This window comes from Carex rostrata, chromosome 23 (assembly GCF_964058835.1).
Source record: "Carex rostrata chromosome 23, lpCarRost1.2, whole genome shotgun sequence".
In the NCBI taxonomy this organism is placed as follows: domain Eukaryota; kingdom Viridiplantae; phylum Streptophyta; class Magnoliopsida; order Poales; family Cyperaceae; genus Carex; species Carex rostrata.
This window is the reverse complement of record NC_135940.1, coordinates 535,442-560,362: the sequence shown is the minus strand read 5'-3', so window position 1 is coordinate 560,362 and position 24,921 is coordinate 535,442. Positions and strand designations below refer to the sequence as shown.

The 24,921-nt window shown below is 37.8% G+C and overlaps 1 protein-coding gene across 1 annotated transcript; it reads left to right on the top strand.

The window, feature by feature from the left end:
• The first annotated feature begins 20,490 nt into the window (after positions 1-20,490).
• CDC45 (cell division cycle 45) lies at positions 20,491-22,360 on the top strand. Its single transcript, XM_078324431.1, has one exon. The coding sequence runs from the start codon at positions 20,502-20,504 to the stop codon at positions 22,260-22,262; it is 1,761 nt and encodes a 586-aa protein (XP_078180557.1). The 5' UTR covers positions 20,491-20,501; the 3' UTR covers positions 22,263-22,360.
• Positions 22,361-24,921: the final 2,561 nt, after the last annotated feature.

Sequence of the window (24,921 nt, the reverse complement as noted above, 5' to 3'; positions counted from 1 at the left end):
ATTAAATTGGTCAAGGCAAATACTAGCCAAATGGCAAATGCATGTCAAATCAATGAATCATGTTGATATGAACGGTATATTTTAATGCAAAATTAATCATTGACAAGACCAATACTATCCAAATGTCAAATAATGTACCAACAACCTGTCCCGTTTTATCTGGATTAAATTGCCACCATGGGTCCATTGCAACTTGTTTGTTTAATGATTAATTTTACATTAGATTTTCATTTTTTTTTTTAAATAAAGAGGTTTTAAGTTATTTTTTTATGATTTTTATGACAAATATTCAATTGCATTTACGTAGATGCTCTTAAAATTTATTGGTATTAAATATGGGATCAACTAACTATCTCCCACTCAATTTCCTCCATTCATTTCCCAGTCAATAACTACTTATGGGGACCATTAACTAACTGAACTTCATTAATTACTTGGGGACCACCTAATATTTAATATATTTTATAACTGATGCGTGCAAATATAGATACCTATGCGCACAAGTGTTAATATATAATATATCAAGTATTCATACCTAAGAGTTGTTTTTTTTTACACGTTTTTAGAGTTGGGTTTTTTTTTTCTCCGTTCAATTTCATCAATATTTATGACGATCTGTGAGAAAATTTGTAAATCTAAAACCATAGACGTCTTCTACGTAATTTTCTCTTTCAAATGAGATCCATGATGACATACTTTCGGGTTGTCCGTCGTGCAAGTATTCATACCTCGTCATGCAAATATTCATTGTTGTCGTGTAAGTATTCATATCTTGTTGAGCAAGTATTCATACCTTGTAATGCATTACCTGTGGGAACCGCTAATTAAGTGGGGAATTACTAACTACTTAGGTAACCACCTAATATTTGATAGATTTTACAATTGTCACGTGTAAATATGGATGCATATGCGTGCAGGTGTTAATATATAATATATCAAGTATGAATACTTGCGCGGCGGACAAATCATAGATCTCATTTGAAAGAGAAAATTACGTAGAAAACGTCTGTGACTTTAGATTCGCAAAAAAAATTCACAAATTGTCAGAAATATGAGCGACATTGAAGTAAGAAAAAAAATCATAAAATGTGTAAAAAATGAATATGTAATAAGAAAGATTGTTTAAAGAAATACTTGATATCTTACATATGAATACTTACTATATTAGATATTAATACTTGCGTGTATAAATATACATATTTATGCGCATCAGTTGTAAAGTTTTTCAAATATAAGTGGTCCCCACATTATTAATGACTAATACACGTTTTATTTTGTCTTTTTGTGCTGAAAGTTGTGACCCCCTCATATAATTAATGATTGGGGGATGAATAGGGAAAATAAACTGGGAAAAAAAATCTTTATTCATTAAATATTTATATCGGTTACAAAAGTTTTTACCTTTAATTATTCGGATTTTAAGATAAACTCCGGCGCGCTCCTAAATTTTCAGTGAGATATATATATTTGTTAAAAAGAGGGACAAGTACACGTACAACTATTATACGTTAATGTTTATCAAATCAGTCCTTCAAAATTCTTTGTATTTTTTTTCTTTAAAATGTTCCTTGCAGAGTGTCACACCCCGCGGCCACGGGTCGTAACAGTCCCCCGCCGTAAGCATACAACGCCGTGTATGCTTACAAGGCTACTCACATTTCAAACCAAACAACAAGCAATTCAAACAAGTTTCTAATATATATATCAGAGTACACAGTCTGGTCAGCATATAATACAACAAAAGTATCTCATCCGGATACCAACCACGAGGCCTACCCTAAATCTATACAACAAAAGATATCTAGGGTCATATACTGGTAAGCTACTAAGGCCTACTACTCTCGTGCCTCTCCGGAATCAGTCGCACCAATACCTGTAAAATAACGGGGAAGGTGGGGGTGAGAATAAATTCTCAGTGCGAATTTGCCACATTTGAATTATTGGACTTGCAATCAAACTCTATATTCAATAATGAAACCCAAACAACAACAATGCAAACAGTTATATAAGAAAACATAAATAACAGAATGCCACTACTCGACAACAGTTAATCAACCTGAAACACAGTTTACGGAATTTCCAAGATGAATCTCAAACACAACATATATTTTGGCTTAACTCGATTCCTAACTCAGTTCAGTAGGGCTTGTAGCAATTACAGATGTTCTTTCGAGCTGAACCTTTATCAAACCCACATCTGTAGGGTTACTGACACCTACAGATGGCCAACCGCTGGACCCTTTATCTGACACCCATCTGCAACCGCTTGGCTTAACAGTTTATTAAGGTCTGGTTCAAATCATGTAAAGAAAATCCACTTTAGAATCGTTTCCAATATTCGTCATATTCAATCGACCGTTCAAATGCATTAACACGTAGGAAAATGCTACCGAGCCATAGACGTTACACAAGTCAACCACGATTTCCAATCACACATCTCATAACATAATCACCCTCCCTCGTCCCAACCGGTACTGGGAATATCGAGGGCCGTTCACCTAAGGCCATTTAGGATCCTGGGAATCCAAGTCAGCATACAGCCCGACTTGGCAAATTCATTGGATCCAAGTGCTTAACTTCGTAAATCCGTTCACATACATTCACATACACAGTTCGTGGTGACTTTCAATCAAAATCAGATCACAATAGATCAACATAACCTATAACCATACCAGCATGCAAATCATTCAATTCAGATCAATTCGAGTTTAATTTAATTGGGCTATGCAAATGTTCTACGCAATTCAGTGATGCAATCAATGATATTCAACATGACAAACGAAAACACAGTTTAATTCCTGAAAATAAAGTATCAAACAAGTCCAAGAATCCCGCACCTTAGTATGACGAGCGTACCGCTTAATTTAAGGATCGGACGTCTCGTATTGTCTCGCAAGTTCTTGCTCGACCGAGCCTACACCTATATTATACGTATACTTGGTTTAATTTGGATTCAGTGGTCCATACGTTTACTTAGGGTTTGTACAGTCCTAAATCAATTCTTATGTTTTGGTATCGATTCTTTTCGGTTCTTTCTTTCTTACCAAAATCTCACATAACGGTACACAATTCCATCTAGGCCCTCTAGCCTTATACTATTTCACTTTGGTAACCATCAATCACCGTTTCACTACTTTGGTTCTCGGATCAATTCGATTCACCGTTTGGTTAACCCTAATTTGGTCAAAACCTCAAATCAGCCGTTAAATGTTCTAAAAATTCACGATCAGGAGGCAACCCTACCGATTACAAGTCTAATTGGTCGGGTTAAACAAATCAAATCACGATTATGCCAACTTTCAATTTTGGCACGAAACCCTAGAAATCAGATTTCATAAATCGGAAGAAATCGGGAAAAAGATTGGCAAACAAACTAGTAAGGAGTGTAGAGGAACTAGTCCTCGAGAAATTCGAACACAAATCTCGGGTTTAAAACGAGAATCTGAGAAATCGAGAAAATTCGAGGTTTCGAAAGCAAAAAGGAGAGAAAGAAATACCAAATAGAAGGGTTCGGAGAGATCCTCGGCTGCTTTCTCGGTTCCAAACTCGATTTCTCGCAACAATCGGGAGTCTGAACGAAACGGAAACTCACGGGATCTTTTCCTTCTCTCTTGGACGAATTTCACTTAGAAATGGGGAATGGTGGAAGAGAGAGAGAGAGAGAAGGTTTAATTTGGGTTTTAGGGTTAAAATTACCCTGAATGCGGATTAGCCAATCCGCACTGCGGGTTACCTAATCCGCACTCGAGACTTAGTCGGTTGTCAGCCGAATCCAGGAAAAGTCCGAGCCTACTGCGGATGAACCTGATCCGCACTGCGGTTCAACCTCATCCGCACTCACTACTTAGCCGATTTCAGGAAAATTCAGTGCAATACAGAAATTCATGAGTGCGGCTAAACTAATCCGCACTGCGGATCCCTCACCCGCACTCACTACTTAGTCGATTTCAGGAAAATTCAGTGCAATACAGAAATTCATGAGTGCGGCTAAACTAATCCGCACTGCGGATCCCTCACCCGCACTCACTACTTAGTCATATTTTTGTCAAAATTCCAGAAAAATCCTGAGCCACTGCGGATGAGGTTGATCCGCACTGCGGTCAATCTAATCCGCACTGAGCCCATAAGGTTCCGAAATCTCAAAATTTCGACGCGGTTTCAATTCACAATTAACTTACTTATTTAGGGGAACCTTAATTAAGGTTTAAACTTCCATTTTATTAACATGATTTATCGATTCTTTCTTTTAAATCATTCGAATTTAATTGTAAAAAATTCATAACGTAACATTTCTCCCCCCCTTAAAATAGAGTTCAGTCCTCTGAACTAAATTGCGTACCTTGGTCGTTGAATAGTTCCGGGTACTTCTCACGAATGGTTTCCTTATGTTCCCACGTTGCTTCCTTAGTCGAATGGCGTCCCCATTTGACCAGGACAAGCTTAATCGTTTTGCTCCGAAGTTGCTGTTCTTTTCGGTCCAATATCTGCATTGGCTCTTCTTGATAGGACAAGTCACCTTGGACATGCAGGTCCGAGTGATCAATGCAATGAGACGGATCTCGTACGTATCGGCGCAATTGTGACACATGAAACACCGGATGAACCCGGTCCAATGCTGGTGGCAATGCAAGCTCATATGCCACCGGTCCCATTCATCTCAAAATCTGAAACGGTCCAATATATCGAGGACTCAACTTGCCTGATACGCCAAATCGGTGTACACCCCTGACGGGTGAAACTCGAAGCCACACATGATCCCCTTCTTGAAACTCCAACGGTCTTCGATGCACATCCGCATATTTCTTTTGTCTCTCTTGGGCCGACTTAAGCCGACTCAAAACGACTTTCGTCTTTTCGGCAATCTCTTCTAACATTTGAGGCCCGGTAGGTGAATACGTACCTGCGGGTCCCCACCACAGCGGTGTGCGACACTGCTGTCCCGTAAGTGCCTCTTGTGGTGACATTCCAATGCTCGAATGGTAGCTATTGTTGTACGCAAACTCTACCAAGTACAAATGGTTGATCCAAGATTCTCGGAAACTCAAAGCACAGGATCGAAGCATGTCCTCCAATGTTTGTATGGTTCGTTCGGATTGACCGTCGGTTTGCGGATGATGGGCTGTACTGAATCTCAGTTTCGTGCCCATGGCTTCTTGAAAGCTTCCCCAAAAGTGAGATGTAAATCGAGTGTCTCGGTCGGAGACAATGTGTCGCGAACATCCGTGGTATTTAAACTGGTATTGCAGGAACAAATCGGCTAGCTCTCTTCCGGATGTCTCGATCCGGAGTGGAATGAAGTGTGCAATCTTCGTCAACCGATCCACTATCACCCATATGGCATCATATCGTCCAACGGTTCTCGGAAATCCAGTCACGAAGTCCATAGTGATAGACTCGAATTTCCGCATGGGTACCTCCAAAGGTCTTAGTAAGCCCGCCCTCTTCCGTCTATCTGCCTTAACTTGCTGACAGACCTGACATTTCTCCACATAGTTTTGCACGTTCCTTTTCATCTTTGGCCACCAGAAATATCGCTTTAGATCTTGATACATCTTGACTTCACCAGGGTGAATGGTATACCCCGAGTCATGTGCTTCTGACAGAATCAGATTCTTCAGTTCTGAGACATTCGGAACGCATATGCGGTCATGGAACCGCAGAATACCATCTTCGTGGAGTTGAAATGGCGAGTCTGCCTTTGACTCGAAATGTTGTCGGAATTTCTGGCACTTTGGGTCCTCTTGTTGTGCTGCTCGAATCTGCTCGTGTAACTCTGGTCGAACCTCGACCGCAGCCAAGATAATCGAGGCAACTGTAGCTGTACCTGCACTATTGCTCGCTCCAATCAATCGAGATGAGGTTTCCAATGCAAACTCACGGGATGCACCCACGTGCAGATTCATTCTTCTCATTTCTTCGAGGAGGTGTGTCTCGCTGGTGATAATCGATGCCAGATTGATCTGACTCTTCCTGCTTAGCGCATCTGCTACCACGTTTGCCTTTCCGGCATGATACTGGATATCCAGATCGTAGTCCTTCATTAGCTCCAACCATCTCCTCTGCCTCAAATTCAACTCCCTTTGAGTGAAGATATACTTCAAGCTTTGGTGATCCGTGAAGATACGGCACTTCACTCCATACAGGTAATGCCGCCAAATCTTTAAAGCGAAGATCACTGCAGCTAGCTCCAGATCATGGGTCGGATAATTCTGTTTGTGTGATCGTAACTGCCGAGAAGCATATGCTATAACATGGTCCTTCTGCATCAATACACATCCCAAACCAGATCCGGATGCGTCGGTGTAGACGGTATACTCCTCGTCGGTGATGGGCATGGCAAGAACCGGTGCAGTTACCAACCGACTCTTCAACTCCTCAAAACTTTGATCTTGAGTGGCACCCCACTCGAACTTCACACCTTTATGCAAAAGCTTCGTAAGGGGAGCAGCTAACTGTGAGAATCCAAGTACGAACCTTCTATAATATCCGGCTAGCCCCAGAAAACTGCGAATCTCCGTAACTGTTTCTGGCCTCTTCCAATCGGTCACCGCCCGAATCTTTTCTGAATCCACGGCCAACCCTTCACCTGATATCACGTGCCCAAGGAAGGCCACTTTCTCAAGCCAGAACTCACACTTCGAAAACTTTGCGAATAGTTGATGATCCCTCAATCTCTGTAACACTATCCGCAGATGTACCTCATGCTCCTCACGTGACCTTGAATATATCAAGATGTCATCGATGAACACCACCACAGTTGAATCCAATAGGTCGTGAAACACTCGCTGCATCATGTCCATAAATGCAGCCGGAGCGTTCGTTAGCCCGAACGGCATCACCATATATTCGTAATGCCCATAGCGCGTTCGGAAGGCTGTCTTTTCCACATCAGTCGGACGTATTCTCAGCTGGTGGTACCCCGTTCTCAAGTCTATCTTGGAGTAGATCGAAGATCCTTGCAGCTGATCAAACAAGTCATCGATTCGGGGTAACGGGTATCTATTCTTGACGGTCACCTTGTTCAATTCACGGTAGTCGATACATAACCGTAAGGTACCATCCTTCTTCTTCACAAACAGCACCGGAGCACCCCATGGAGATGTGCTCGGTCTAATAAACCCGCTTTCCAGCATCTCTTCTAATTGGGCCTTGAGTTCCTTCAATTCTGCAGGAGCCATACGATACGGACTCTTTGAAATTGGTGTCGTACCTGGTACCACTTCTATGCCAAACTCCACTTCTCGTTCCGGTGGTAATCCGACTATTTCTTCCGGAAACACATCCACGAACTCCGACACCACTGGAATCGTATTCATCTCAGGAACTTCCGTATCAGTGTACACTATTGCTGCCAGATATGCAGTGCACCCTGAATCGATCAGGTGCCTAACTTCCACAGCCGAGATGCACGGTATCAACCCTCCAACCTTCCTACAGTTCAGCATGCACGACATACCACCTTTTGCGGTCACAAAACAAATCCTGCGGTGCGGACAGTCGATCGTTGCGGCATGTCTTGTTAACCAATCCATACCCAATAGAACGTCGTAACCCGTGATCTCCATAACCAACAGGTCTATCTCGAGATCCCTTCCATCAACTCTGACTTTTCGGTTTCGGCATATGGTTATTTTTCGGTCAGTCGAACCGAAAGGGGTTTGGACACTCAGGACTTGGTTATTGGTTTCAGTTGACCAGTTATACTTTTCTACCCAAGCCTTCGATACAATGGAATGGCTACATCCAGTATCTATCAAACAATAGGCACTCTCATCCGAGATAGAAAGTATACCTGTCATCACATCAGCTCGAGAATCAGATGGTTGCGAGCCTTCACCTTCCTCCAGAGCCCTCGTTGCGTCATATGCAACATCTGCTATGCCGAGTGCGTGGGCAGCCACTCGACCTCCAATCCTGCCTCCGCTGGTCTGTGACACACCTCGACCACGGAATGGTGGTCTACCAGATCCACGTCCCATGGGCCCTCTGCCACCGCCGTTCCTCTGGAACCCTAGTGCCGCATTCGGGCACTCTCTTGCCCAATGCTCCATGCTGCCGCAGGTGTAACACGCTTGGTTGCGGCGTCTGCAATCGATCTCAGAGTGTGCTTGGTTGCATGAACGGCACCACACAGAAACGAAGCCCGGCCGGAGTACCGGTGCTGCTATCTGCCTCGGAGGGGGTCTAGGTGCCATAAACTGTCTCGGGGGTGGTCTAGCTGTCGACGGTCCTCCCCTTGACCTAAACCGTCGGTTTTGGTCCTCCCTCTGCTTGACATTCCTCTCTGTCATCTCCGACCTCCTTCTCTTGCTGTGCAACTCCACTTGCTCAGCGTGATCCATCATGGCCTGCAACTCAGTAGCCATAGGGGTATCCACAATCATCGATATCCCTCCATCCAGTCCATCCAGGTACTGCCTATGGTATCTCACCACATCAGTCTGCACATCAATCGCGTACCTGGACAAGGCAAGGAACTCATTGTTATACTCCGCCACTGCTCGCCCACTCTGCTTTAAGTCTAGGAACTTCCTCCGCAGCGCCTCTCGCTGGATGTTACTCAAAAACCGTCGAGTGAACTGCAGTTCAAACCATTCCCACGGAATCTTGGCCTCCTCCCCGACATAACTACGTCGGGCTCCATCCCACCAGAACCTCGCACCCTCCTCTAACTGCTGCTCTGCCAGCTCCACCATATCTTGTTCTGGTGCTCTACATAGAACTAGCTTCGCACTCACGCTCGCAAGCCATTCTTCAGCAGCGGCATACTCACCAGTGCCATTAAACCGAGGTGGATTAAGGCGCATAAAGGAGTCGTATAACCTCCTAAAATCTTCCGGACCTCCTCGGGGAGCCTCCGGTGCCACCTCACGTCTTTCTGCTTGGCGACCTCTCTCGTAAGCCGCGATCAACCTATCGTCTAGATCTCGGTCCCGGTTCTGCGCACCTCCAGGTCCAAGATCAACTCTCTGGACCTCAGGCCCTGCAGATCCGGCCTCGCTCGCATTAATGATCGGTTCGTTCAGTGGGTTCCTGGTTCTAGGTCGTCCCCTACCTCGACGTCCTTCCATAATTCTTAAATAAGAAGAAAATAGTCATTAGATTTGCATATACTTATCTCATAGAACGAACAAGTCGTTAGCCGTGACGACCCGAAGTATAACGTACCCCACTCACGTATCCTATTAGTCTGGTTAGGGTTTAAACCTTGAGCTCTGATACCACCGAAGAGAGCTGTCACACCCCGCGGCCACGGGTCGTAACAGTCCCCCGCCGTAAGCATACAACGCCGTGTATGCTTACAAGGCTACTCACATTTCAAACCAAACAACAAGCAATTCAAACAAGTTTCTAATATATATATCAGAGTACACAGTCTGGTCAGCATATAATACAACAAAAGTATCTCATCCGGATACCAACCACGAGGCCTACCCTAAATCTATACAACAAAAGATATCTAGGGTCATATACTGGTAAGCTACTAAGGCCTACTACTCTCGTGCCTCTCCGGAATCAGTCGCACCAATACCTGTAAAATAACGGGGAAGGTGGGGGTGAGAATAAATTCTCAGTGCGAATTTGCCACATTTGAATTATTGGACTTGCAATCAAACTCTATATTCAATAATGAAACCCAAACAACAACAATGCAAACAGTTATATAAGAAAACATAAATAACAGAATGCCACTACTCGACAACAGTTAATCAACCTGAAACACAGTTTACGGAATTTCCAAGATGAATCTCAAACACAACATATATTTTGGCTTAACTCGATTCCTAACTCAGTTCAGTAGGGCTTGTAGCAATTACAGATGTTCTTTCGAGCTGAACCTTTATCAAACCCACATCTGTAGGGTTACTGACACCTACAGATGGCCAACCGCTGGACCCTTTATCTGACACCCATCTGCAACCGCTTGGCTTAACAGTTTATTAAGGTCTGGTTCAAATCATGTAAAGAAAATCCACTTTAGAATCGTTTCCAATATTCGTCATATTCAATCGACCGTTCAAATGCATTAACACGTAGGAAAATGCTACCGAGCCATAGACGTTACACAAGTCAACCACGATTTCCAATCACACATCTCATAACATAATCACCCTCCCTCGTCCCAACCGGTACTGGGAATATCGAGGGCCGTTCACCTAAGGCCATTTAGGATCCTGGGAATCCAAGTCAGCATACAGCCCGACTTGGCAAATTCATTGGATCCAAGTGCTTAACTTCGTAAATCCGTTCACATACATTCACATACACAGTTCGTGGTGACTTTCAATCAAAATCAGATCACAATAGATCAACATAACCTATAACCATACCAGCATGCAAATCATTCAATTCAGATCAATTCGAGTTTAATTTAATTGGGCTATGCAAATGTTCTACGCAATTCAGTGATGCAATCAATGATATTCAACATGACAAACGAAAACACAGTTTAATTCCTGAAAATAAAGTATCAAACAAGTCCAAGAATCCCGCACCTTAGTATGACGAGCGTACCGCTTAATTTAAGGATCGGACGTCTCGTATTGTCTCGCAAGTTCTTGCTCGACCGAGCCTACACCTATATTATACGTATACTTGGTTTAATTTGGATTCAGTGGTCCATACGTTTACTTAGGGTTTGTACAGTCCTAAATCAATTCTTATGTTTTGGTATCGATTCTTTTCGGTTCTTTCTTTCTTACCAAAATCTCACATAACGGTACACAATTCCATCTAGGCCCTCTAGCCTTATACTATTTCACTTTGGTAACCATCAATCACCGTTTCACTACTTTGGTTCTCGGATCAATTCGATTCACCGTTTGGTTAACCCTAATTTGGTCAAAACCTCAAATCAGCCGTTAAATGTTCTAAAAATTCACGATCAGGAGGCAACCCTACCGATTACAAGTCTAATTGGTCGGGTTAAACAAATCAAATCACGATTATGCCAACTTTCAATTTTGGCACGAAACCCTAGAAATCAGATTTCATAAATCGGAAGAAATCGGGAAAAAGATTGGCAAACAAACTAGTAAGGAGTGTAGAGGAACTAGTCCTCGAGAAATTCGAACACAAATCTCGGGTTTAAAACGAGAATCTGAGAAATCGAGAAAATTCGAGGTTTCGAAAGCAAAAAGGAGAGAAAGAAATACCAAATAGAAGGGTTCGGAGAGATCCTCGGCTGCTTTCTCGGTTCCAAACTCGATTTCTCGCAACAATCGGGAGTCTGAACGAAACGAAAACTCACGGGATCTTTTCCTTCTCTCTTGGACGAATTTCACTTAGAAATGGGGAATGGTGGAAGAGAGAGAGAGAGAGAAGGTTTAATTTGGGTTTTAGGGTTAAAATTACCCTGAATGCGGATTAGCCAATCCGCACTGCGGGTTACCTAATCCGCACTCGAGACTTAGTCGGTTGTCAGCCGAATCCAGGAAAAGTCCGAGCCTACTGCGGATGAACCTGATCCGCACTGCGGTTCAACCTCATCCGCACTCACTACTTAGCCGATTTCAGGAAAATTCAGTGCAATACAGAAATTCATGAGTGCGGCTAAACTAATCCGCACTGCGGATCCCTCACCCGCACTCACTACTTAGTCGATTTCAGGAAAATTCAGTGCAATACAGAAATTCATGAGTGCGGCTAAACTAATCCGCACTGCGGATCCCTCACCCGCACTCACTACTTAGTCATATTTTTGTCAAAATTCCAGAAAAATCCTGAGCCACTGCGGATGAGGTTGATCCGCACTGCGGTCAATCTAATCCGCACTGAGCCCATAAGGTTCCGAAATCTCGAAATTTCGACGCGGTTTCAATTCACAATTAACTTACTTATTTAGGGGAACCTTAATTAAGGTTTAAACTTCCATTTTATTAACATGATTTATCGATTCTTTCTTTTAAATCATTCGAATTTAATTGTAAAAATTTCATAACGTAACACAGAGAATAATATTGTTTGTATAATGCCCTCTTCTCCGGATCTCTTTTCCAAAAGAATATGGTCCAATTTTAGCATTGTGCCAAGAGAGAGGGAAAATTTACAGAGTGCCATTTCTTTGCAAAATATAGAACAAAATATCCTTCTTCTAAAATTCTTAACAAAATGTCCTTGTGGACCCCCACTTGTTCCCTCTCTTTTCCTCCCTACTCCTTTTCCCTATTTACTCTCATCTATTATTTGTTTATGTAAAATATACAATTGTAATTTTATTTAAGTTTTGAATAAATTTTTTTATGTGTATAAATGATTTAGAATAAAAAATTAAGTGTGAAATTTTATCAATCACATGTTAAGAATAATGTAGTGAGATATTTACGCTTCAATAAAAAATATACTAATTATGTATATGACATAATCTTAAAAAATTAAAAAATAAATAACCAATGCAAAAAATATTGACCTCAAATACTATAACAATGAGTGGTGTAGATGGTTTGGGTACATTTTTTACACTTTCGAAGTGCATATTTGGTCCGATTAATAACCAAATTCAACAAAGTTTAGTTTTTAATTTTTCACTATAATGTATTTACTGACGAGTAGTATTACATGCATTGTAATCGATTCCAAGCTGCTGGCATTATTTATTAAATTGGTTATTTATATTCTTGATTTCTTAAGATTATGCCATATACATAATAAGTATATTTTTATTAAAGCATAAGTATCTCATTAAATTATTCTTAACATGTGATTGATAAAATTCTTATAATTGTGAAAACCAGAAATATGAAATTTTATACCGAATAAACTAGATAAAACGTCGTATGTCAAAAATATTTATATGTTATATTTTATAAAAATAAGTTAATACCATGTCTTATAATAACTTTTAAAAAGACCTATATATATTCTTCAAATAAAAAAAATATATTCTTCATATACACTAATACTATACTTTATGATTTTAGCAAAAAAAATTTCACATTTAATTTTTTTATTCTAAATCATTTATACACATAAAAATTAAAAGTTATTCAAAACTTAAATAAAATCACAATTGTATATTTTACATAAGCAAATAATAGATGAGAGTAAATAGGGAGAAGGAAGAGGGAGAGAAAGAGAGGGAACATGTGAGATCTACAAGGACATTTTGTTAAGAATTTCGGAAAGAGAGTATTTTGTTCTATGTTTTGAAAAAGAATGATACTTTGTAAAATTTACCGCGTAGAGAATACAGATCTGTAATAAGAGAGATAATCAAATCATAGTGCACCAGAAATTAACACTTGTTAAAACAGTTGTTGAAAATTTTGTCCGATTCCTTTCACGTTTTAGCACTTGTTAAAACAGTATCACACATATAACAAATAATATTAATATAATAATTAGTATATATTTAACAAACAAATTATCAAAACTAATTCATTTCACACATATACACATTACTAATACAAATGTACATTCAATTTCAATAATATTTTTTTTTATCAAAGCAAGAAAATTCAAAATATGAATCTCTTCCAGTTCTTTAACTAATAAATAAAATATACAAGTAATATGTTAACATTCTGACATTCTGCTTAAAAGTTGAAACGAAATTGATTTTTTCATCTATTTGCTTGCTTGTTCTCCAATCTCCAGTCACGTAGTTGTCTATTTCTTGTCAAGTATTCTTAATTTGGTGGTACCAACTACCAAGAGACAGAGTTAATAAAAAAGTTGAAGATGCGCAATTACATAGAAGCAAAATTAATCATGCATGCACACATGGATCTATCAACTATTTATTATGCTATGTTCATTGTGCGTTCAGCACTTTAAATAATCTGCAATTGAATATATATCTATATTATGATTTAATTTTTAATAATTGTTTTATAATATAACGGATACGAAATAGTCTTTATCTGTACACTTATTACTTAATTGTGGGTCAGAACCAAAACACCATGGATCGTGATGGTTCTGTTGTGCATATTCTTTGTGTTACAGGGTGAATCAAGCAATCACACCTCACAGGTCACAGCCACATGCCATGGCTTTGAAATCCATATCCTTAATTTGAGGTAACATAATATATATATATATATATATATATATATATATATATATATATATATATATATATATATATATATATATATATATATATATATCTTGTTCCAAGCTCCATATCAATCTATATAACTCCTTTGATTATTTATTCTAATTAATTACTGGACAGTGATTCAAACCCCCTGAAACATTAATTTATTCGACACTGATTCAATATTAATTGAAGAATCATAGTAATTGTGTCGACCTGACAGGATCAACTACCTCACCTGATATATATATATATATACTAATTGTGTTGTTTTCCTTAATTTGTTGATTTTTTTTTTTGTATACATAATACTTAATGTGACTAAAAAAAAGAATTAAGTATAGTGATTCGTAAAGTTAAAATATTAATTAATTCATTTGTGTTATATATAGAGGAAAACTTGATGACCTCTACAAATTTACCTCGTTTAGTCAGAAGATTGATGGCCACATACTACATATACTGTACTCAATAGTAATCATTATTATTAACTTTTATTTTAGCTAAGATATAATCTCTTCCGTGCAAGTAAATTGAGTTCCATCACTGCACGCTAAATTAATGTTTACCATAAATGGAAACATTACCAGCATTTCTTTTTTGAAGCATAATTAAATTCCACCGACATTTCTAGATTTGAAAGCCCCATTTTTTTGGATTCGTTGCAAATAAGTACAATCAATAAATGTAGAAACTATTTCAAACTCTTTTATGAAAAGAATAAAAGTTGAAAGATATATTAAGGTAAACGCACAACTAATGAAGTAGATCGGTTTGGATTCACCGTTTAAAGTTGATTCGACACATTAAATAATAATCAAAATTATTAAATTCAAGGCGGAATTCACTTTGTCTTCCTCTTGCTCCCCTCCTCTCCCCTCAATATATATATATATATATATATATATATATATATATATATATATATATATATATATATAGAGAGAGAGAGAGAGAGAGAGAGATAGGCTAATGTGTTTTCTGTAGCATATGGATACACACGGTCAAAATTTAAAATTTCAAAATTCAAAAAGTCGATCTAAATCGTTCATCTTGTTCTCCATATTAATATGTGCTTGGAGACCAAATTTTACATTTTTCTGAATTCTTTTACTATTTATTAAGTCACTTTGAAAATTGCTGATCCAACGGTGGCTTAACAAAACAGTAAAACCGTTGGATCAACGATTTTCAAAGCGGCTTAATAAATAGTAAAAAAATTCAGAAAAATGTAAAATTTGGTCTCCAAGCACATATTAATATGGAGAACAAGATGAATGGTTTAGATCGACTTTTTGGATTTTGAAATTTTAAATTTTGACCGTGTGTATTTCGGCCCATATGCTACCGAAAGCACATTAGCCTATCTCTTTCTCTCTCTCTCTCTCTATCTATATATATATATAGAGTAAGGCTACGCTACTTCGCGAATTAAACGGGTTGTTTTAATTCGCGCTCATATCTCTAGTTTCGAAGTCCAAATAGCTGATCCAAATCGTTAGATGTTTAATCTATATTAAAATGTGCTTGGAGACCAAATTTTACATTTTTTGGAATTTTTTTACTATTTATTAAGATGGTTTGAAAATCGCTGTTTTTATTAAAATTCTGCACCATTAAAAAACAGCAATTTTCAAACCATCTTAATAAATAGTAAAAAAATTCCAAAAAATATAAAATTTGGTCTCCAAGCACATTTTAATATAGATTAAACATTTAACGGCTTGGATCGGCTATTTGGACTTCGAAACTAGAGATATGAGCGCGAATTAAAACAACCCGTTTAATTCGCTATATATATATATATAGTATGGCTAACGCGCTTCCTCTAGCATATGGGCCGAAATGCTTCCGGTGGAAAGTTGAAATTTCAAAATCCAAAAAGTCGATCTGAACCGTTCATCTTCTTCTCCATATTAATATCTTCTTGGAGACCAAATTTTACATTTTTCTGAAATTTTTTACTATTTATTAAGCAATTTTGAAAATTGCTGATCTAACGGTGGCTTACCAAACAGTAAAAATCAGAAGCTACCGTTGGATCAGCGATTTTCAAAATTGCTTAATAAATAGTAAAAAATTTCATAAAAATGTAAAATTTGGTCTCCAAGTAGATATTAATATGGAGAAGAAGATGAACGGTTCAGATCGACTTTTTGGATTTTGAAATTTTAACTTTCTACCGGAAGCATTTCGGCCCATATGCTAGAGGAAGCGCGTTAGCCGTACTATATATATATATATATATGGTCCAGCTAATTTGCTGCCGGCAGCATTTTAGCCGGAGGTGCTGCCGCCTTTTTTTATTTTGTGATGCCCAAAGAACAAATCCAAACCGTTAGATGTTTAATATATATTATAATCTACTTGGAGACCAAAATTTACATTTTTTTGAATTTTTTTACTATTTATTAAGCTGGTTTGAAAACCGCTGATTTCAGTAAGCTTAATAAATAGTAAAAAAATTCCAAAAAATGTAAAATTTGGTCTCCAAGTAGATTATAATATAGATTAAACATCTAACGGTTTAAATTTATTGTTGAGACATCACAAAATAAAAAAAAGACGGCAGCACCGCCGGCAGAAATATCGCCGGCAGCAAATTAGCCACAACATATATATATATATATATATATATATTTAATTCCGGAGCAAGCAACCATCCTCAGTTAGAAGTTAGAACAGATCAAACCTCCATTACCCTCTTTCTCATTTCTTCACTTCTATGTCTACCCTCTCTTCTCTTCTCTTCTGTTAATTGTTCCTAAACCCTAATCCCATCCCCCAAAAATATATATATACAATGGTGAATCGTTATTTCACTCTGTACAAAATTAATCTAAATTGTTGTAAACAGGTACTAAATAAAATTTCATGATGTAATACTTTTTTTTATAGGACCACATTATTTCCAAATCATAATTATATATGCATCTAGGTTCACCTACCTTGCTTGACTTTTTGGGTCCTGAATAAATTTGTAAAACATGTTAAAAAGAAATAATCTTATCTTCTTTTTTTTTTTCTAATTTGTGGAGCCAGTCGTTGTAAAATCCGCACCATTTATTTGAGATCAGAAGGTCTTCATCTCACATGATTTTGTGCTGCTTCCAAAATCGGTCCAAAGGTTCCTCATTTTTTTTTTGTATAGTATAGTTATGACGTCACGTGCTATGATGTAAGTAAGATAGGCAGCTAGCACATATAATTGTTTGAATAATTTAAAAATTCACCTTTATACGACACGTTTGTCCTATTAAATTTTTATTGTTTTTTCACAAGGAATGTGTCCGTATAAAATTTTATTAATTTTAAAATTCAATGCAAACAATATCAATAATTTATAATTAAAATGAGCAAATCAAATTCATTACAAAATGAAAAAAAAATGAATTGTAGGTGTTCATTGTGAAGGATCTTGATTTTATCCAAAGCAAATCTTATAAATTAATGAAGAACAACATGATCAATATGTATGGATTCATAATTGTTTGATTATAAAATATTGATATGTTAATGAAAAACAATGTGATATATAGGACTAAGATGTCTCCTCAACATATATATTATCAATTTCACAATGAATTAGTGCATCCGTATTTCAATCTTAAAATGCCACTTCATCAATTACACTAATACAAATCAATATTTTTCTATTGACGACTTAATTTGCATCACTTAAAATTCAACAATTTAGTTTACAAAATGTTGTCATACAGTAGACAATTTTTTTTCTTGATTTAGATTGGATCTAATTAAAGATCCATGAACCTGTAGGCGTTTAATTCATTCACAAGCCCACCATGTTATTTCTAAGTGGCATCCCCCTAGCTACTCTTTTTGCATATATATTCCATATATATCTTTTCTTGTAATATAAATACACCTAAAATTAGCTAGGTCTTACTATCAGATTTGCAATCCAAACAATTTAACATGGCCAACCTGGTGGAACAAGACACTTCTTTTCTTTGGGACCATTTTAGAGGAAACAAAAGGGAAGAAAAAGAAGATGAAATCAAACCAACTTTATAAAAGAGAAGAAAGAAATGCAAGGTTTTCATGAGCAAGTTGGGGACAGGTACCGTACATTGCATGACATGGATTTCACACTGAAAATTATGAATCAGTTTTTGGAACCTTATTAACTTGAAGGAATTACAATTACAATTACAATTACAATTACAATTACAATTACATGCGGTCATGTAACGGTCACTTTCGCCACGAGGGATCTACAACAGATATTGTAATGTACAGAGAGAAGACTTGTATAAAATGGACTGGGCTTTGGGCCTTCATTGATCGAACGACAACCTCCTTCATGTCACTGGGGTGCTGGGCTTTTCATGGGCCCACACCACACCACACCGGATTATCGGCCCGTATCAGGCTACACCAGCTTTTGAATTATTTGTTTCTAAATGAAAAGATAAGATAGATACACTGGTCACTGAATTCGTATCCTCTGAGATATCTCAAACTTTGTGTGACTTTATGGAAAATCCCAATCGTTTAAATACGTTCTGCATGAATCTCAAAGCACACATAATACTGACCCCCTACATCACCCCGAATAGGCACCGGACACGTCGGTCACACAAAAGTTGAGATATCTCAGAGGATATGCACTCCTGGTCATTGGGGGTTGAATTCAAATCCTCTCCAATACCGTAATAGGTAATCTTTTATAATTATTGGATCTGGACCATTCCTTTTAACTTAGCACGAATCTCAAAGCCCAATAATACCTGCACTAGTTCGAATTTCAAATTGACTAGGAATTAATCTCAAACTGTAAAGGAAAGGAAATCTTTTACAATTTTTTTTTTAGGAAAAATAAGAGTCTAGTCCATATTTGATTGATAATTACGGTTACAAAAAATTTGTAGTTGCAAAAAGTGAAAATAAACACAAGTCACTCAAACAAACTTGAGCTAAAAAACAAAATGAAAGAAGTTAAAATTAAACGTAAACTAGAAAAGTTAAAGCTAATAAACGGATAAAAAGACACATAAAATGAAATACACTGAAAAGTCATATTCCTCCCGCCTGTTGTCCATGGCGTTGTAACAAATACGCCACTTGCTCTATCAATTCTTCTAGATTTTTGTTGTTATCTTGGAATATGCGTGCACATATTTCTTTCCGGATGACAAACATCGCTACCAGTAATGTTCCTCTAGCCTTTTTGTTGTTTTCTAGCTGCAACAAAGCATCAATTGTGTGTGTTCTCATTGTTGTTAAAGAGGATATTTGTCTTTGGGAGTTTGGGAGGATGTTCGATTCAAATTGCACTAGATTTAACGAGTTTGTATCTCTTGTCGTGATAGCTTTAATTGTGTTTGAACTGAAACCGTGTTTATTGAATTATATATCTAAATATATTTAGTTGTTTCTCATCCGAATTTTTTCTAGTTATCATATTTAAAAAAATAATAAACAAAACTGATATGAATTTGAGAAAATTATAATTTTTTTATAAGAAACGTAGATAATAGCTGCGTCTCATCTAAAGATGAAACACAACCTATGCTCCCAATTTAGTATGCAGCATTGCAGGTAGGTAATTAAGCTTGTTGAGGTCACAATTCTTAAAATGAAAACGCTATGGATTACAGCCTTTGTCATTTTTATGGCAGATGTTGAGTCTAAATGAAACACTATGGATTACGACGACTGACAGCTTTACTAAAATAAATTACAATAAAAACTCAACATTTTAAATGTGATATTATGCTGTACGTTTATCATATAACATATAAAGGACAACAATTTTTGATGCAAGTTTCAACTCAAAACATTTAAAAGACAAAAAAAATCCTGTATAAGATAAAAATATTACCAATTTTTGAAAAGAAGATACAATGAAAAAGTTTGACGTGTATGAGTATATCTTGCAGATTCTTCGGATGACGTGTCATTTGGAGTAGAACTCCTAAAATATAAAACTAATAAAAGATGAAAAATTATTGATCGCTACATTATGTAGCAATTACACTGGCCGCAGAAGATCAAGATAAAATAAATATAGGTGAGAAAACTCGTTAAAAGTTAAAACCAACCAGAGCATTGAATGATTGAACCATCTTCTCATAAATTTCTTTCCCACACAGCCACATAGACAGAGACAATTAGACATAGACAAAAGAAGCTTAAAAAGAATACCCAAAATACCCCTACCGTAATCACTTAATTAATCTGTGACAGCGATAAATCATGTGATGAATTGAAAAGTTGAAGTGTTGAACACACACTCAATTTCAATTATCAGCTAATTTCGCACCGAGCGCTCTTTTTTCGTTTTTTCGCGGGAGCTCGCGAAAATTCGAACTACTTCGAAATCGAAATCGAGGGATTCCACCAAAATTTCAGATCTCCCTCCATTTCAAGAAGAAAAGAAACATTTCACAGTTCACACACACTCTCCTCCCCCACCGGGAAATTCCATGTAAGAAAGATGGTGAGATCGATAAAGGCCGAGTCTTTCTACTCCGACCTACGAGCTGCGGCGGCCGCCTCCGCCACCTCGCCGCTTCTAATCTTTCCCTCAGCCTCTGACACCGACTCGCTCTGCGCGCTCAAGATAATAACTCACATTCTCTCCACCGATTCGATTCTCTTCTCAGTTTACCCGGTCTCCTCTTTCTCCGATATAGCCAAGAACTCTCTTCTTTCCTCCAGCAAAGACCAAAACCTCTGTCTCTTGCTCATTAATTGGGGATCCAGCCATGATCTGAATCGAATCTTGGACCTGAGACCTGATAGCCGTTCCCGCGTTTTTGTAATTGACAGCCACCGCCCGATCCATCTACACAATTTGAGCCAGCAGAATGACCGAGTGGTGGTTCTCTACACAGCTGATGATGAGAATCAAGCTGATCTGTCGTATGATTTTGAAATCTCGGTTGTGGCAAATTGCTCCACTCTGGATTCAGATGATGAATTGGAGGAGGATTCAAGTTCTGACAGTGAATCTGAATCCGATTCTGATTTGGAGGACGGGGAAGGAAGGAAGACGAAGCGGAGGCGGGTCTCTGAGGAAGCTGAATCTGACCCAGTAAGATTTTACAGAAGGCTCAAGAGAGAGTACTACAAAATCGGCACCTTTCATGGTAAGCCCTCTGGCTGTTTGCTGTTTGAACTCGCACACTCTCTCAGGAAAAGCACGAATGAGCTACTCTGGCTAGCATGTGTTTCTCTCACCGACCAATTTGTACATGAAAGGTTGACAAATGAAAGGTACCAGGCCTCGGTCATGGAATTAGAGCAACACATCAACAGTTATGGCAACTTAGAATCCGTAAGTCAAATTAAGTTCAAAGATGGGACAATAATCAATGCACCTGAAAATTCACGGATAGCCTATGAAGATGAGCCAAAGCTGATGCTGCTCCGCGAGTGGAGCCTCTATGATTCAATGCTTAATTCCTCTTACATTGCAACTAAATTGCGAACTTGGAGTGATAACGGGTTGAAAAAGCTGAAGCTGTTACTTGCCCGGATGGGGTTCCCATTAATGGATTGCCAGAAGAAATTTCTGTACATGAGTAAAGAGGTGAAAACTAAGATGCGGGATGAGTTTGAACGGTTTTTGCCAGAATATGGGTTAACAGATCTGTATTACAGGAGTTTCATGCGGGTTCATGGGTTTGGATTCAAATTGTCAGCTGCTGATGTGGTTTATGGTGTGACGGCACTTTTAGAATCGAAACCTGGTAATTTCTGGGATGCATATTCAGCATTGTCCCTGAATAACTTGGATAAACTGAAAAAAGGAATGAAAATTGCAATTGAGGTGCAGATGGCTATATTAAGTCAAGGTAGCAAGGCAATAACCAAAAGCGGGTTTATTCGAAGTGGGCGCAAGTTTAGGTGGGTCAAATTGGAGGATCCAGTTGATGTGGAGAAACTAGGGCATCCTCTGGCTTTAACAAAGTTTTGTTATTTCCTGCTGGATGCTTTGAAAGAGAGAGGTGCAAAGGTGAAGCCACTAATTTGCTGCTGTATGTCCAAAGAGAAGAACCGAGTTTTGGTTGTAGGGGTTTGCAATAAGCCCAGAATTGGGGCTGTGAAAGGGAATGAATTTGGGGCTGTATTCAAGGCTGCGGCTCAAGAATTCAGTGCAGAGAATTTTGAGGAGCTGTTTGAGAGTTCTTGCATTGTGATTGATGCCTTGGCACTAGGGTCCTTCATGATACGATTAACTGAGATGCTCTGAGCTCGGATTGATTGCTGTCTAATTGCTTGGTATTTAATTTCTGATTTGAAATTTACATGTTTTTTTTTTTTTCTGAAATTAGAGAAATGAATTGGTTACTAGGCTGGTAGCTTCCCTTGACATATATGTTTGCTTTCTATTTCTTTTTTATTTTCCCATGTGTACCATTTGCTTGCACAGAGAGGAGCATGGGCCATCGGAGGCCTTGTTCCTCCAACCCTCGCCCCGTCCTTTTTCTTTTGTGAAATAAGAGGCCTTACTGGTTTGATTGCTGAAGCAAAATGTTTTGTACTGATGTACACCCTTTCAAATACATTAGTATTAGTTCTAACAATCAACACTTATCATGGGTGACACTATCCTCTATGCTATGTCTACAGTGTACGTGAATCTAAAATGCAAATTTTACATTTTAGTCCCGAGCACCTTAACAAGTTAGCTATACAATCAAACACAAAATTGAGCTTCTGAATCTTAAGCAACTGTGCCTTCTGGCTGCCCTTGATTGCCATCTAATCTCATGGTCTCCTGCTCTTCCTGTTTAAGCAACTGGTACTAAAAAGGCCCCAGCAACTTACGTGAAGAAAACGATTAACACTTACTAGTACTGTTCTCTTCCTCTCTTATTTTGTTTTGTTTTATCTCTTAATGCTATTATTCATGATTAACATCAGCCATCCTTTAAATATCTTTTGTAATCCCTTACTGGCCAATGTTTGTAAAAGCAAGGTTTTAACAGTCTCAGCACTATTGGTTGAATCTGTCAAGAACGTCATTGCAACTGTAGGAGACTAGCAAAAGTAGGATTTTTCAAAGCAGTGAACTCCTTTACCAGAATATCAGACTACAATTACTCTCTGAATTGTTGTACAAATTGAAATAAATTGCCTTCTAAAATCAAATCATAATTGTCAATTTCTTCGGAGTAGCAGAACAGCTTTTCCACCTATGTTATTATAATTAGCTCACGTGAATTAAATCAAATCAAATCATCAGTTAAGTGGAAGCATTTATCTTTTAAAAGGAATGCTGAGCATTAAAACATCATTCTTCTTGATGTTTGATATAAAAGGGTCCCCTTTTTGTGCTTTGAATATTGTAAATGAATTAGAACTGAGACAGCCATTAGAAAGATTAGAGTGAAAAATGAACTATCTATAATATAAATGTTTTATTACTCAACAATCCAACTATCAAAAAACCAGAGAACCAAATCTGGAGCCGTACTGTATGTAGTATATGTAAAGTACCTTATTGCTTATCCTATCTCAATCAGCAAACACTAAAAACAATTCACAGCACAGACTATACTTTACGTATGATCTATCTATCTATCTATATATTAAAGAAGCGGATCCCGGGCAAAGGTACATGAAATTTTGTAGTTTACAAAATGACCGTTTGATTTGTAACTGTATGATTTAATATTCGTGCTATCTCACATACAATGGTTGGATTTAAATTCAAACCGTGCGTTACTTGAGAAGGTTTAATTTCTGATCAAGATGGTTGTCTAATCAAAATTAAAGTCACTCCAACACTCTTCTTCTTCCTTCATTTAGTGTGCTATGATCGATCACCTCACCTACCTCTTCTTCTTCTTCCAGAGCTCTCTTCTCACTAGTTCCTCTTTGCAATGAGCAACTACATAAGTTCTTTGTCCGATGATATACTTTGCAAAATCTTAGAGCCGCTCCAAACTGGCGAGGCGGTGCGTACGTGCATGTTGGCGAAGAGGTGGAAGAACCTCTGGACCTCTTTACCCATCCTTGAAATTTGGTTCAGGAATTAAACCTACTGTGGAGGGGATCACTTCTTTACTTCACAAGATTAAGGATGTTCACATTATGGAGTTTTTCCCCATATGCCATTTGCACCGTGTATGCACACCTATATATCTTGATCGTATCTTTTTACAATATAATTAATTAGAGGAGGGATCCAATTAATTACACCACTATATTTTATGATGACACATCTTGACACCAAATTTTTATAAGTTATTTTTGTGATTGTAAAATTCAAATAGTCGATCCAGACCGTTCAACGTGATGTCCATATTAAAATGTGCTCGGAGATCAAATTTTACATTTTTTTGAAAATTTATTACTATTTATTTAGAATTTTTTAAAATTGTTGTTTTTTAATGGTTCAAAATTGTCTGAAAACAACAATTTTGTACACATCTTAATAAATACTAAAAAAATTCAAAAAATATAACATTTGGTCTCCAACCACATTTTGAACGGTTCAGATCATGTTGAACGGTTCAGATCATCTGTTTAGGTTTTAAAATTTGCTTGCATCTACATCCTTGAAACTAATAGAGTTTCTAATTTGATGTGGCAGTTTCTTATTCAGTTTCAGGTATGTGAGAGAGTTTCTTATTTAGAAACTCTGCAGTAAATTAAGTTTCTTATTAAGAAACTATTTATAAACTCCATGCTGACTAAATAATTAGCTCAAATTATTTCTCCTTTTTAATTTGTAGCTTATGTGGCCTAATAGAAATTCTAAAATTAGTTTCAGAGATGTGAGAGTTAGAAACTTTAGAGGCCTTAGTTTCTAAAAAGTGGTTAATAGTTATTTAGAAACTTTGTTGAGTTTTATGGATGTAGACTTATAAAAATATGGTGTTAAGATGTGTCACACTCACACA